At 48.7% G+C, this 15,044-nt stretch overlaps 1 protein-coding gene across 1 annotated transcript in view; it reads right to left on the bottom strand.

Moving 5' to 3' along the window:
- Positions 1 to 212: 212 nt before the first annotated feature.
- Positions 213 to 15,044, bottom strand: part of Katnal1 (katanin catalytic subunit A1 like 1) — a 41,102-nt gene continuing 26,270 nt past the window's right edge. The window contains exons 8-10 of the mRNA XM_051162853.1: positions 12,670 to 12,804; positions 3,121 to 3,247; positions 213 to 949 (exon numbers count right to left, since the gene is read on the bottom strand). Of these exons, the coding sequence (XP_051018810.1) occupies positions 751 to 949; positions 3,121 to 3,247; positions 12,670 to 12,804 (461 nt within the window). The 3' untranslated portion in view covers positions 213 to 750. The remainder of the gene's footprint in view (positions 950 to 3,120; positions 3,248 to 12,669; positions 12,805 to 15,044) is intronic.

The following is a 15,044-nucleotide window of genomic DNA, read 5'->3' as shown; positions in this document are numbered from 1 at the left end:
CACAGATCACAGACTCATCCTTGATAGGTTAAGCCAGCAGCTAACAGAACAACGCTTTTTTGTTTTATTTTGCTTTTTTTCGAGACAGGGTCTGTCTGTGTAGCCCTGGGTATCCTGGACTCGCTTTGTAGACCAGGCTGGACTCGAACTCACATTGATCCACCTGCCTCTGCCTCCTGAGTGCTGGGATTACAGGTATGCGCCACCACGCCCGGCCAAATCAGTAATATTTAGTCAGAGTAATTTTCACTTACAGGCCAAAACACAATAAAAATGTCTAGAGCTACAGAGAAACATAGCTGAGAAATAAGAGCCGCTTATAGAGTCTGCTGGCTTTGGGCTAACAAACCTCAAACTCATGCCACAGAATACACAAGCCAGTGGCCCGGGTACGAGAGGCACAAAATAAGAGGAGTGAAAATTCTAACTACATATTAGATTGTAAGAGTAACTCTTAAATTCTACAGATTTAAAATTCATAATTTGCTGCAGAACGTAGTGTCATTCTTCTCAAAAGAACAATTCCAAGCAACCCACGATGCAAGTGAGAACAGAAAACATTGCCAGTGCTCTGTAAATGAAGCCCCAGCTCAGCACAGCACGACCCTTCAGCCAGGGCTGCCACACAAAGAAACCCCGTCTCGAAAAAAAAAAAAAGTTTTAAATTAAAAAATTCCAGATTTTTTTTTAATTTCAGGAATGTCTTCACATTTTATAAAGAAAAATACCAGAGCCGGAAGAGGTGACAGATCAGGCAGATCCGAACTCGACCATCCACTTTTCGTACTTTTCCAGGTCTGCAGCAGAGACGGACTTGGCAATTTTCTTAAGTGCCAACTCGAAGTCCCCTCTGGTGACAGGCATCTGCAGCTCCTCCTTGGACAGGGCCCGGATCTCTTCTGGACCCAAGCCATTGATACGCCGCCTCATGGCCATCAGAGAAGCATCCCTGGAACCAAAGGCAGAGCAGTCAGCAGCCTGCCTGCCATCCCCACTCCCGCCTTTAGGGTCAGGAGTCAGACACACACTCCAAGGGCAACTCGGTACGTGCTTTTATGACACCACTTAGACAGTTCCATTTCCATCACCTTCAAGTGTCGGAAGAGGTTCAAAACAACGCAAAAGCCGGGGATGGGGGGGGGGTAGAGGTGGGGGTGGGGCTGGGAGTGGTTCAGCTGGAGTACTGCAGCTGCATAAGCTTGGGGACCAGGGGCTCAACCCCCAACATGCTGGATACGTTGGACTATGCTTGTGGTTCTGGGGCTGGAGAGCTGACAAGAGGAATTCCTAGGGCCTGTTGGTCTGGGGCCCCACCTACTTGCCAAGCCTAAGGCCACAGAGAGACCTTGTCTGAAAAACCACAGTGAGGCCAGGGGAGGTGAAATAGTCCCAGGAACCAGATGGCAGAAGCAGGCAGGGCTCCTGTGAGTTTGGGGCTAGCCTGGTTTACATTGGCAGCCAGAGAAGCAGGGAGACCCTGCAAAACCTAAGACACCCTCCCCTATACACCACACAGACAAAGCCAGGTGGCTAGTACCTACAACACCCAAGGTGGGTCTCTGGCTTCCATGTGCAGGCACACACATGTGCACAGGCACCTGCACACATTTGTGCATTTCCAATCGTGAAAGATTTGAGAGGTGCTCTCTGTCAGAGCGGCCTGGGGCAAGCTCGGTGCATGCTCAGTTTTCTTCTCTGTGCCTCCAAAAGAGCCAGGGAACAACAGTTCAGGAAGAGGAAGTCGAATTTGGGGATCGAGAACTGCAGGCTTGGAACGAACATCTGCCTAATGTTAGAATAACTCGAGCCGTGTGTTACGCAGACGGGCAAAGGCGGGGGCATGGGCACACCCACACACAGCTTCCCTGAGCTCGGTGTCTGCAGGAAGCTAATGGCATAAACTCGGTCTCCTTAGCTCATTGTCAGCCCCATTTGCCCACCTCTAAGTAAGCGTGAAGGTTTAGAAGAAATGGCTGAGTTCTCAGCAAGGTCTGGTAGGAAGGGCAAGCCAGCCATGTCAGGCTCGCTAGTGTTTTACTCCAGCGTGTGGAACTAGAGTGACTGAGGCCTTTAGACTCAGACACACCTAGAAAAATGCTGGCAGGAAACGTGAGAGAGACAGATACTAAAGCCTTAAGGAAAAGCCGCTGTGCCCAATGGTGCAGACTTTTCTCCCCTTCCAGGTGTAAGGTCATGAAGCCCTCAAGTGAAGGGGAAATAAAGATGGGTGTGCCTCTTCTATCCATGAACCAATCGCCTTTGTTCATTGGGACATGGCCCACATTTGCCCAGGACAGTGGCACAACACGGCTTCACTGCTGCCCTGGGCCAGGGGTCGCTCGGCTCCTACTGCCAAGTAAGACATTTCCACAGCGATCAGCAGTCTAAGTGAGGGATGGAGGCGGAGCTCAGAGCCCTTGCTGAACACATGCCAGACCCTGTGTCTGATGCCTGGGACCATAAGGGGACAAAGTACAAAACCCTGAGAGGGTGTCGCAGTCCCAGCACTCCTGAGACAAGTGCAGGACCAGGGACTTACAGACAGCCCGGGTGACAGAGGACCTGGTGTCAAGAATCGAGCAAAGCAAGGAAAAAATCATCACATTACGGGCTTGTCTGTCTAACAGCAACCAGTGAAGCCGTGCGTTAGGGGAAAGGCTGTATAGTACTCTGCGCATGCGTGCTTTCAGGCCTGGCCACCAGGCAATGTGAGTAACCGGTGAGGTCTATCTCAGGACAGCTACTTCTCCCGCACTCACGGATCCTGGGGTGCCTGCAGTTCTGTGTCTAGGGTTGAGGCCTCCTAGCTCGGCCGCCTCCATGTTAGGCCACTGTTGTTCAGGGTTGGGCGGTCATGTTAGTGGGAGAGAGGGAAGGGAGATGGTGTAATTAAGAAAGAAAGTAAAGATAGTTGGAAAGAAGTGGGAGCAGCAGTGGGCAGGTGTCTGGAGGAAATGGGTCGATGCCTCGGGTATGGGGCTGACTGCACAGTCCTGGGAAGCTAACACTGCCGTGTGGGCTGCCATGTGCGCTGCCGTGTGGGCTGCCGTGTGCGCTGCCGTGTGGGCTGCCGTGTGCGCTGCCATGTGGGCTGCCATGTGGGCTGCTGTGTGCACGCACCTGCAGATGTTAGTTATGTCAGCGCCCGAGTAGCCCTCAGTTTTGTCGGCGATGTCCTCCAGGTGGACGTCGGGGTCCAGCTCCACGTCCCGAAGGCTGATCTTCAGGAGCTCCTCTCTTCCTTTTGCTGTAGGAAGATGGGGGTCGCATGTAAATTTGCTACTCAATTTGCAGAGGGATTGCATATGAACGTGCGGAAAAGAACAATAAAGAGGCAGCCAAGAAGGCACGACCCACGGCGCCTGCGCCCTGCCACACAACTCAGCATCCTGTTTTCTATACACAGTCCCTGAAACCTGACGTGACTTTATTCTCCTGATAGATGCAAGGCGCCTGCTGTGAAACCAAAGGTCTGAGCTCTCCAGGGAAGATAAACACTGTCTTCAGGTACTGGAACTGCTTCTAAGTACAAAATCTAGGGGCTGGAGAGACGGCTCAGCAGCCAAGAGTACCTGCTGCTCTTGCAGAGGACCTGGGTTCAGTTCCCAGCACCCGCACAGGGCTCACACAACCTGTAACTCCAGTTCTGGAGGTTCTGACGCCCTCTTCTGGCCTCCATAGGCACTGCATGCATGTGGCACTATTCATGTTGGCAAAATCCCTATACGCATAAAATTACTTTTAAAATTGAAAAACTATCTGGCCTACTTTATGAAATGAGACTGAATGGAGCACCAGTCCTCAGAATAACTCTGCTCAAGTGTTAGCGTGACAGATTTATAGAGCTCTTGTCCACGGTTCAGAAAAGCACCTAAGACTAACGAACAGCTCACTGGTGAGGCTGCTACTTAGAGGGTTAGACACAAGGCCTGTTTGAACAAAACACGACACAGACCATAATAGGTTTACCTGGGTCTTTATTTCCTAAGCTACAAAATAAATGTAATTTTCCCCAACTGGTATTTTGAGAAATTTTAAATGTACAGGGGAAAAAAAAAGTCTTTACTTCTCAAAATTCCCTGGCTGCTAACAGCGTCACTCTATGTCCCTACCTTGCCCTACACACACTCCTGTGAACTGAGAGCTGCTGCCGGTAACACCATGCCCACACTGTTCTGAGCATGCATCTCCTGAGAACAAAGGCATCTTTGCACACTTCTCACTAGTGTCAGGAAACACAAGAGCAATGCCTGGGCAGTACCAGGAACACAATTCAAATACGAGGCCTCGCCGTGTTTGCTGCCCCGTGGTGCCTAACGCATCACAGCCCACATTCACGCACAGCTCACGGCCTCTCATTAAAGTCAGGCCCTACATGTCCATCAAAGTGTGCAGAGGTCTGTTTATGGAATCCGAGGGTAGACTCTAAAATGCTTATGAGGACAGAGAGAGCCAATATTCTCCACAAGAGCAGCAGGATGGGGGAAATGATGCTGACGATGCATACGGTGGCCTGCAAGGCAGCAGAGTGCTGCAGGGGGACACTGTGGGGACAAACAGATCACGGGAACAGATCAGAGTGAGGTAGACACTGGACTCCAGGTTTGACAGGTGGCTCGGGCAATGAGGAAAAGCAAGCCTATCCTCAGAGAAAGTGAGGTCGGTTTTCCCTTGTACTATACACAAAAATCAGTGTCAGTACAAGTAAAATAAATGTAGTTATAAGATCTTGGAAAGTAACTAGGAAAATGGTTGATTATCTCAGGGAGAATTCTCAAGATACAAACTTTTAAGGCAGGGTGCTGGGGCTGGTAACCTGCTCACCATGAAAGCACAAGGGCCTGAGCCCGGGTCCCTAGTACCCGAGGACCTGAGTCCAGATCCCTAGCACCCTCAGCATCAACTGTAGGCACTGCGCTGGCAGGCAGGAGTGAAGATCCAGTCAGTCAGTGAGCTCCAAGTCCATGTCCAAGTCCGTCTCAAAAAATACAGAGGAGACTGACAGACCCACAACACCAGCCTCCGGCCTCCAGAGGCACATGCACAGCACTCGTGCAAACATGATCCCCCCATGCGACACAGCACACAGCAGAAGTGCAAAGGAAGAGCCTGCCGTGCAGATCACGCTTGAACTAGGAACTCCTAGTCTCACAAGAACCCGCCGCAGGTGTCCTTATGCTGAAGTGCTAACTCCAGGGCCTTAGGACATGACTGCGCTTGGTGGCCAGGCTTTTTAAAGGACACAATAGCAGGTCTGCCCTGACCCAAAGTAACCGACATTCTTCCGGAGAGCTCAGTGCACGGACATATCCAGGAGGGAGACGGCTTCCACCAGGCAAAGAGAAGGGTCTCAGTGAAAGATGTCCACACAGCCTTGACTCCAGGGAAAGCTGAGCAGTCCCTTTCTCCTCGCTTGCTCGGGGGGACACATGGCTAGGCCAGCAGTGACTTGCCAGCAGCCTCGCAGGAGAACGCCTGTGCTACTGCGTCACTGTGAATGGCGAACTAAGCTCCTTCACTGAGACTTGAGACCCCTTTGGCAGGAAACACAGTCTTTCCCTGGGTCCACAGATGTCCTGGGACCACAACAGGAGCAGAAGGCCTGGCACCCTCACCCTCGCCCTGTCTGTGGTCCTGGCTGGCTTCTCCTCTGGGCATATTCTACTCACCCTGCATGCAGACAAACTGAGTATTAGAGAAATATTCTATCTTGTCCTAGAATTCAGGGTTAATCTGACTGAGACATGCCTTGTCTCTTATCCCCCTTCAAGGTAAAGTCATCTACCAGGCACCATAACCAGAATACCGGAGCAGCAAATGAATGAAGAGTGGTGGCACCTGTGTCCCTGTAGAACCTTTGCCTGTGCCCATAAGAGGCATGATGCTCCTCCCTTGAATCCTCTCTCCTTCCTCCTCGTTCCCTGTGTCTAGTGGAGAAGCTGCCTGTGGTGGAGAAGCTGCTTGTGGTGGAGAAGCTGCCTGTAGTGGAGAAGCTGCCTTAGTGGAGAAGCTGCCTCAGTGGAGAAGCTGCCTATAGTTGAGAAGTTGGCTTTATGCAGCTTCTTATCCACTGTTCCATTGCTAAATAACAGCTGTTTGTATCCCCCATCACTCACGTGTGGGAGAGATCTCCCACCCACAGCATGGATCCCACAACTGGGTTCCATGGCACCTTTGTCTCAGATTCTAGGACTTAGAGAACTGTGAGCAAGGGGATCTCTCTTGTTTAATATAGCTCAGCTTTGGTGCTTCCAATAGCACTCCTAAAAAACGAACACAGTGGAGCACCACATGGCCCCAGAAAGAACTAACTACAGAGTGAAAACAGCCGACAGACACCATTCTGTTGCTGGATTGCGAAAGAAACAAAACTGTTTGGAAACATATTAAGTGGTAAAATTACGAGAAAAAAACAATAAATCTTTCTATAAAGGCAGTGGCAGTGGTTGGCAGTGGGTCCGGAAGAGGGTAAGCTAGGAGGACACCCTGGGGAGCTGCTGAGTTCTGAGGCTTTCGTGTGTCTTTCCTAGAAGTAGTGAGGGCATCTGACTTGTTGTGTGACTCTGCCCTGAGCTGTGGCTCACACACACACAGCCGAGTGAGACAAGACAGCAAGCACAGTCGTGGTGGGAGGACAGTAGGCACAGCTCCAGTCTTCCCTCCCAGACGCACTGCCCTGGGGCTGAACCTGGAGGTGCCTGGGACAAACACATTCAAGTCACTTCAGCAGCCGCTGTAGGTGAGCTCGCTTCATAAGCTCGACCAGTAATTAAGCACCATTGTAAGAAAAAGAAATGCTTGTACGTCAAGATTATTAAAAGTAGCAGAACAAAGAGTAACGGCCAGGAAAGGTGACCTAAGGCAGAGCCTGTGAGCTGAAATTCTACAGTTAATTGTGTTATACAGCCTGGAGGCCAAGTCAAGAGCGCTCAAGTAATATGTTATAAAAATACAGCCTCAAAATTCATAGACAAGGCTTCCCTTTCTAGCCATGGAGAAATAACAGAGTCCAGACCAGCCCTCCTGTGATAAACAGCTACAAACTTAGACAAAGTCACGAGGCCAACTATTCTCATGCCTGGACATTCACCTGCATGTGTGGCTATGCACCCTGTGTGTGCAGTGCCCACATAAGCCAGAAGATGGCGCTGAATCCCCCAAGGTTACAAATGCTGTGAGCTACCACGGAGGTGCTGGGAACCGAACCTGGTTCTCTCAAAAAGCAGCCAATGTTCTTAGCCACTGCCACCATTCCAGCCCAAGAGTACTGACATGGGTTTTCTTAGCTTTGCCTCTGAGTGCCTGCAGGAACCCAGGCAAACCTAGACTCCCTAACAGTGTAGAGTATACAATATAAATCAAGGGTATATTAAGAGAACAATTTAAATAAATAGAGAAAACTAAAAACAGTGGATAGAAACAGGTGGTCTAAAGGTTAGAATTGGCTAACAAAGTGGGAAGTGGCAATCTACTTTTGAGTAAACATTAAACTAAAGTTCAGAGGCTTAAAGTAATGTATTAACTGCATAGCTTCTGTGAACTAAGAATCTGAAAGCCACTTATCTAGAATGTTCCAACTTAAGGTCCATGATGTCTAATTTATATGTTCAACATGGCTGAGACAAAGTGACCAAAATTTATGTCAGGTTTTATTCTGGAGATCAATATTTACATTGGTGACTTTGGGAATGGCAGACCACCTGTTCCATGGTGTAGCTGGGCCTCACTCAATCAGTTGAGGGCCTGTATAGTTTAAGACAATGGCCTCACCCAGAAAAGGGAACTTGGAGTCAGCCTGCCTCTGGCTTAACTGCGTGTGACATCAAGTCTTCCTGGGTCTCTACTGTGGCACTCACCCTGCACACTGTGGACTTGCCAGCCTCCATGCGACACCTGCCCTGAGATGACTCCATCCATCTGTCTTTCTCTTCCTCTTTCCTCCTCTCACTTCTTCCTCCCAACCCCCAATACAGACAGACAGACAGACAGACAGACAGACAGACAGACAGATACACTCTCTTGGTTCCTGTTCTTTGTATAACCCCAACAGAAGATGTCCTAGTTTCCTTCTGCCACTGTGATAAAATACTCTGGCCAACAGTGACTCATCTGGAGAATGGTGATTTGCGCCCGTTTCTAGTTCACAGCCTATCTCTGAAGGAAGTTACTAGGAACTCAAACAGGAGGCTAAAGGCAGGACTGCACGTTACCTCCAACCAGGGAACTTGCTCACGGCCAGGAAGTACAGCAGAAACAGGGAGGGATGCTTGTGGCCACAGACTCACACTGAGCTAGCTTTCCTGCATAGCCCAGGCCCAACTGTGTAGGAATGGTGCTGCCTACATGAGCTTGGGCCCCAAACGTCAGCTAAAAATCAGGATGGTTCCCCAAAGCCACGCTCGCAGGCCAGGCTGAGGTAGCTGATCCACTGAACCTCTCTGGTGAGAGCTAGAGCTGACGACGACAGAAAGTGTCTCATAAGGCTGTGCACCAGGCCTACACTAGTCACTTCAGAAGCATCTCCTTGCCACGGCTTTCGAGATGGTGGTTGCGAGCAGAGGCCTCAGTGCCCGTGTGGGCTGCCTGAGTAACCTCATGTCATGGCTACCTCGGCCTCAGGAGAGGGAACTCAGGCAGAAACTAGCCTTGTTCTGACCTAGATCACTCTGCCACACTATTTCTAGACACAGGCCACCCAATCAATGTGGCGACAGAAGTCCACGAGTTAAAGGGAAAGAGAGACAATGCAATGAGGAATCCTAGCAAAGTAACAGAAACTATTGAAAAACTGCAAGTGACAGGTTTGTAAAACAGACTTAAATGAAAATTTACAGGGCAGGTTTAGAGCAGAAGAGATGGTAGAGGAAAGGGTCAGTGAACGAAGACAGAGCCTATCAGAAAGAAAGGCTATGGGGCTGGAGAGATGGCTCAGAGGATAAGAGCACCATCTGCTCTTCCGAAGGTCCCGAGTTCGATTCCCAGCAACCACATGGTGGCTGACAACCACCTGTAATGAGATCTGGTGTCTTCTTGTGGTGGGCAGGTACACGTGTGGGTAGAATACTGTATAAATAATTTAAAAAATCATTAAAAAAAAAAAAGAAAGACTAGAAAAGTGAATAACACCCCAGTGACAGCTGCAGCAGGACCAAGATGCCCGACACACATGCAGGAGAAAAGGAACGGGAAAACCCACATTACAGTCCACTGGTGAAGATGAAGTGCTCCATCTGAGAACAGCAGGGCAGACGGTGAGCAGCCGCTGCTATCGCCAAGCATGTGTGTGTCATGATGCCACCTCTCAGCAGTGACGCAGGAGAAGCGGACATCAGCCACACAAACACCCAACCATCAATTTGTTCAGAGTGGCCTCAATTAGAAACGGTCTAATATCAATCAACAGGGAATGGAGAAACAGTCTGTGACTGGTGACACAATAAATGACAAAATGACAGATCAGCTCAGGGAGAAGAAGGAAGAAAGGCCTGGGGAGGGTCGGAGAAGCCTTCGCAGATGAACGATGCCTTGCTTCTGGGTGTGTGGTCTAATGGTGGTACAGCCGCCGCCATCTCTCAGAATGATCAGGGGATAAAGTCTATTGTGCCTAACTTACTCCTCTGCAAACCTGACTTAAAAACAAAGGTGGAAAGACACACCTCAACACACAAGGGGACAATGACAGCTGATGTCGCATAAAAACAGAGGCAGCAGCAGTGCAAGGAATAAGAAACTCTAGACTGGTTCCTCCTGATGATGGGGCGACAAAGGCTCAAGCTCAGCACAGTTCAGAAGTCAGTGGAAAGTCCCAGAACCAGGCATGCTCAGAGTGTGGGCCTCGGCAGTCAGCTCTTCCCTGAGCTATCGCAGCGTTGCAGACTGGGAGGAAAAGGCCAACTTGTAGCTTCCCCTTGAGAGGGAGGGAGGAGAGAGAGGTGTGCACCTCACATCCCAGATTCCCATAGCACTGCCAAAGGACCTGCCCGCTGGCTCAGACTCCAAGCACTGAGGAGGAGTCTGCAGTGGCCTGAGAGCTGCTGAGAACAGAGCTCGGCAGCTACCATGGCACCAGAAGCCTGTGGCAGCTTGAAAAAACCTTGCACAGCTCCTAGCGCTGGGACAAAGTGTCCAGGCTTTTCCCGCTGTAGGAAGAGAGTGGAACATAGGTCTCACTGTGTCTAACATCAGAAAAACTGTCCAGCGCACTAGCGTCTGCCTCACCTGGCTGGCTGCAGGTGGAGCTTACTCTTTGAGCTTAACTTCCTCTTTTTCTGAAAGAAGAAACAGAGGACCACGTTGAGCAAATATTAACAGCTGTGAACTTTTCACCCACATGGTCCACAGGGATCCAGGGAAAGGCAATTAAGAAAATTCAGGGAAATGTTACTCTCAGTTGACACAATCTAGAGCTACATCTTCCATTTTCCTTACTGTCTGTGGGATCTGTTGTGGTGACGCCCTCATTCCGAGCATTGGTAATTTGTCTGTTCATTATTCCTCTAGAGAATTATTTGTCTTGTTAATAGGCTATCTCACGTTTCCCTTAACATTTTTCTAATTTATTTTCTCTACATACTGAGGCTAACTTGTGTTTCAAAGGCTAAAACAGTATCAACTCAAGCTTTCCTTTTTATGACACATTTTTTACCATGATAAAAATATTTTCTATTTTTCCAATTTTCTTATGCCTTTTTATTACTCAGAGCTAACTTATTTAGTAGTAATATATCGGGGTAGTCTAAATATCTTATTATTGATTCTTAATTCAAGTCCATTACTATTAAGATATCAGTTTTAAAGATTTTTATCGAATTGAGAAAACTCCTCTCAGTAAATGGTACTAGAACTGATTATACACATAGAAGAAATAAAAGCCAACCTGATCACCATGCATACAATTAACTCAAGGAGAACCACAGAGCCAAATATAGTAAACCAAAGAAGAAAGCTTTGCATTCTGGAGGAAAGGAAACATTTCCTAAAATACAGGAAACCCTATTAATAAAAAACAAAACAAAATAAAACAAAAGAACCTTGACAAATGGTCTTTACCAAGTTAAAATATTATGGCTATCAAGAAATAACATTAAGAAAATTGAAAAACTACAAACTACAAGGAAAAATTATAAAATATAAAACTGTATGTAAAGCAAATTTATATAAAGCATTAATAAAATATTAAATATTACAACATGGGAGGAAATACTACATGTGTTGATGAAGTCAACATCTTAAGCCGTCAGAGACACATGGACTGGCTATAATGAGATGCCATTTCACATGGGCCACGGCACATAACGTAGAAATGCTGTGACAGCAGTCCAGGCAAGGCTGCAGCAGTGCTGGCCTTCCCATTTAGTGATGGTGACAGTGACAGTAACAAGTCAAGATGGTACAACCACGCAGGCTTGGGTATTTATATAAAGTTAAGTACAGGTGTCCTGTTAGATGTGGGCAGAGCATTAGTCTTGTAAAGTCAAACATATGCCTCCCTATGACTGACTGACCTGTCCTATTCATCGTCTGCCAAAGACCTAAATGCAGCCACCCATAAAAAATATCTATAAGAAATTACAGCCAAAAACTAGAAGCAACCCCTGAGCCCTTCAACAGGGGACTCAGCACATGGTAGCTTTATCACATGGAGAAGAAACTGATGACAAGTGTAGTCACTGTGTGCTGTCACGGTTCTGCTTACACAAAGCTCAGCTACAGAGGCTGGTCTGTGGGGATGCAGGGCCAAGCGAGTCCCGTACCATGGAGGCACACCTGGTCTATGGGGACAGGCAAGTCGAGTATGTACACTGGAGGCACACCTGGTCTGTGGGGACAGGTGAGTCATGTACCGTGGAGGCACACCTGGTCTGTGGGGACAGGTGAGTCATGTACCGTGGAGGCACACCTGGTCTGCGGGGACAGGCGAGTCGTGTACCGCGGAGGCACACCTGGTCTGTGGGGACAGGCGGGTCGTGTACCGCGGAGGCACACCTGGTCTGTGGGGACAGGTGGGTCGTGTACCGCGGAGGCACACCTGGTCTGCGGGGACAGGCGGGTCGTGTACCGCGGAGGCACACCTGGTCTGCGGGGACAGGCGAGTCGTGTACCGCGGAGGCACACCTGGTCTGCGGGGACAGGCGGGTCGTGTACCACGGAGGCACACCTGGTCTGTGGGGACAGGCGGGTCGTGTACCGCGGAGGCACACCGAAGCCCTCTGAGGGAACAGAGCTCTAACTATCCTATCACATTCCAGCTAGGACAGATTCAACTCGACAACACAATTCAAGAGCTTGTCCAGTTGTACACTGAAGAAAGACCTTTCATTACATATACACTTAGCTCAAAAGATAAAAATAGCCTAAGAAAATTTCAACACTCAGGAGGAAATCACTTTTGAAAGTACTCAAGACAACTTTTTAAAAAATATTAAATAAGGATTGGTGAAACCCAACTTTAAAAGTAAGAATTTGACTGCTACCAAACTTAGCTGCACTAGTCCTGCTCTGAAGATGGGTTTCCCTGAAATGCAGAGGACGGCACAATGAGCTCTGTCTCCAGCCCTCAGACTGGCCTCCAACTGCCACAGAGGGTTTTCCGCAAAGTGCCAGCCGGCAGAGACAAGGCTGACAGGAAATGACAGAAGGCCCAGACCCAGGAAGAGGAAGGCGTCACACCTGTCGGGAGGGGGATGTAGATCCGCTTTTCCAGTCTCCTCCTCAAGGCTTCATCGATGTCCCATGGGAAGTTAGTGGCAGCCAGCACCATCACCATCTTTGATGGATCATCGTTTTCTAAGGCTCCTCCAACCCCTGGACACAGGAAAGGGCGGTAAGTGTTGCGTGCTGGCCACTAAACCCTTCCCTCAGCCAGCAGCTGTGTTAGCCACAGCTCCGGGTGGGGCCTCGGTGAGGCAAAGCCACCATCTCTGCAACCTCCATGGAGTGGCCAAACCCGACATCAACATGGAAACAAAACAAAGAGGCCAACAGAACCAAGCACCTCGGGCAGAGCTCTCCCAGGCTTTCTGTAGAATTCAGGGACTGGAGTCTACTGCGTTCTTTAATGTTTTCACTGTAAATTGTCTCTTTTCTTTTTCTGTCTTTTTGTTTGTTTGGTTTTTGGTTTTTTTTTTTTTTTCTCACTTCTCTGAAAAAGTGAGAACAGCTGAGACACTGCATCGTGCTTTACAGCCAGAGCAGCCAACGGTCTGTGTGCCCTGTCTGCTTTAATCCCAGCCCTTGGGAAGCAGAGACAGGTGAATCTTTGTGAGTTCAAAGCCAGCAAGTTCAAGGACAGCAAGATCTACACAACAGAGAGAACCTGTTTTTTTAAAAAAAAAAAAAAAAAAAAAAAAAAAAGCATCTACAACAACAAAAACTTTGAGGATGCACAATTGGCTCAGGGCAACACACCCTGAAATGTCACCCATACGTAAGCTCACAAATATGAGTGTTTGTCATAGTAGATTTTGAGCAACCCAGTTCAACATGCAGAATAAATACATCATTACTAAACGCCATCTTACATCTCTCCAGCTAACGAGGAGCTGTAAACACTGTTGGATGAAATCCTGCTGAACGTGTATCCTGTGATGTCGCGGCCCCAATTTTAAATACCTAATGTTTCCGGTTATGCTTTCTTCCCACATAAGACATATTCCTTCCTTTCACATAAAAGCGAGAGTTGAGGTGGCACACTGACTGAGGGGCAGGTCTGCTGGCATACACTGTTGCTCTCGCAGAGCCTGGCACTGTGTACCAGGTTATGCTAAGTACCATCTTGAGTGTGGTGGTTTGACTGAGACTACCCCACAGATGCTGACCTTTGAATGCTTGCTCCCCAGTTGTTGTAACTGTTTGGGAAGGATTAGGAGGCGTGGCGTTGTTGGAGGAGGTGTGTCACTAGGGGTGGGCTTGGAGGTTTCAAAAGCCCAGCAAGTTGCAAACCAGATGTGAGAGCTCAAGTTATTTCTCTAGCACTTTGCCTGCCAGGCACCCGGCTGTGATGGTAATGCTGGCCCTCTGAGGCTGTAAGGAGGGGGTGCTTTCTTGTATAAGTTGCCTTGGTCATGACGTCTCTTCACAGGACTAGAACAGTAACTACGACTCCAGTTTGCAAACCCGGTAAATGATCATCCACAATATTTGCTGAGTATTTTGGACATGCTTTTACCTTTTCTTGTGGATTGCTTAAACTGCCTGTTATCTATCACACAACCACCAGAGTGAGCCCCTAACTCTCCATCATGACTCCCCAAATGCTTTCCCTCTTTGTCTGGAAAATTCTAGCGAGGGCATCACAGCCTCTCCACCTGTCATGCTACACCCCTCCCGCCCTGACTACTGCGACTCCTCCACCCAGAGTTTTCTTCTGCCACAGAAGGGACCGCTGTGTGGTTCCCTACTCAGCTGTTTGTCTCTGACGTGGCAGTTGGTTGGTCTCAAATGTTTTGGTCCCAGAACCTTTGATGGTCTTAAAAATCCCTGCAACTCCGAAGAGCTATCATTGAGTATTGCCAAGCAATATTTGCCATTAGAAACCAAAACACAGGAAGGCCATGTGTTGGCTTGCCTTTCAGACAGGCACAGGCTCCAAGTTCTAGCCCAGGACTGTAAGTACATAGACAGACAGGTGGATAGTGTTCAGAGTATTAATTCACTCTACAACTAAGACTCCACGAATCATCAAATTAAGATAAACCATGTATTTTATGAAAAACAAGCATAGTTTTCAAAACTTCCCAAGTCTTAGTTAGAATACTTTTTAAATGGCTCAATATCTGAAGAAATAAAGAAATAGCTGTGCTCACCCAGCTGCGCCAGCCCTCCATCCCTGAGGTCCCTGGGTTTTGTTGACCCTGGAATCCTGTACTCCACACTTGTGAGAGAATTAAAGCAAAGCCAGCAAATGTGCCTCGGTGTTGTTACTGGACCTGTGCGGCCCTGGTGGGGCCCTGCATGGACTCCTCGCTGGGCACAGCAGGCCTCTGCCTAGGACCCTGACGGGCACATGGCTTGCAGGACATGTCCAGTGAGTCCTTGAGGGTGCT

Source organism: Acomys russatus, chromosome 19, assembly GCF_903995435.1.
Source record: "Acomys russatus chromosome 19, mAcoRus1.1, whole genome shotgun sequence".
Taxonomy (NCBI): domain Eukaryota; kingdom Metazoa; phylum Chordata; class Mammalia; order Rodentia; family Muridae; genus Acomys; species Acomys russatus.
The sequence above is the reverse complement of the archived record's forward strand: the minus strand, read 5'-3'. Positions and strand labels throughout refer to the sequence as shown.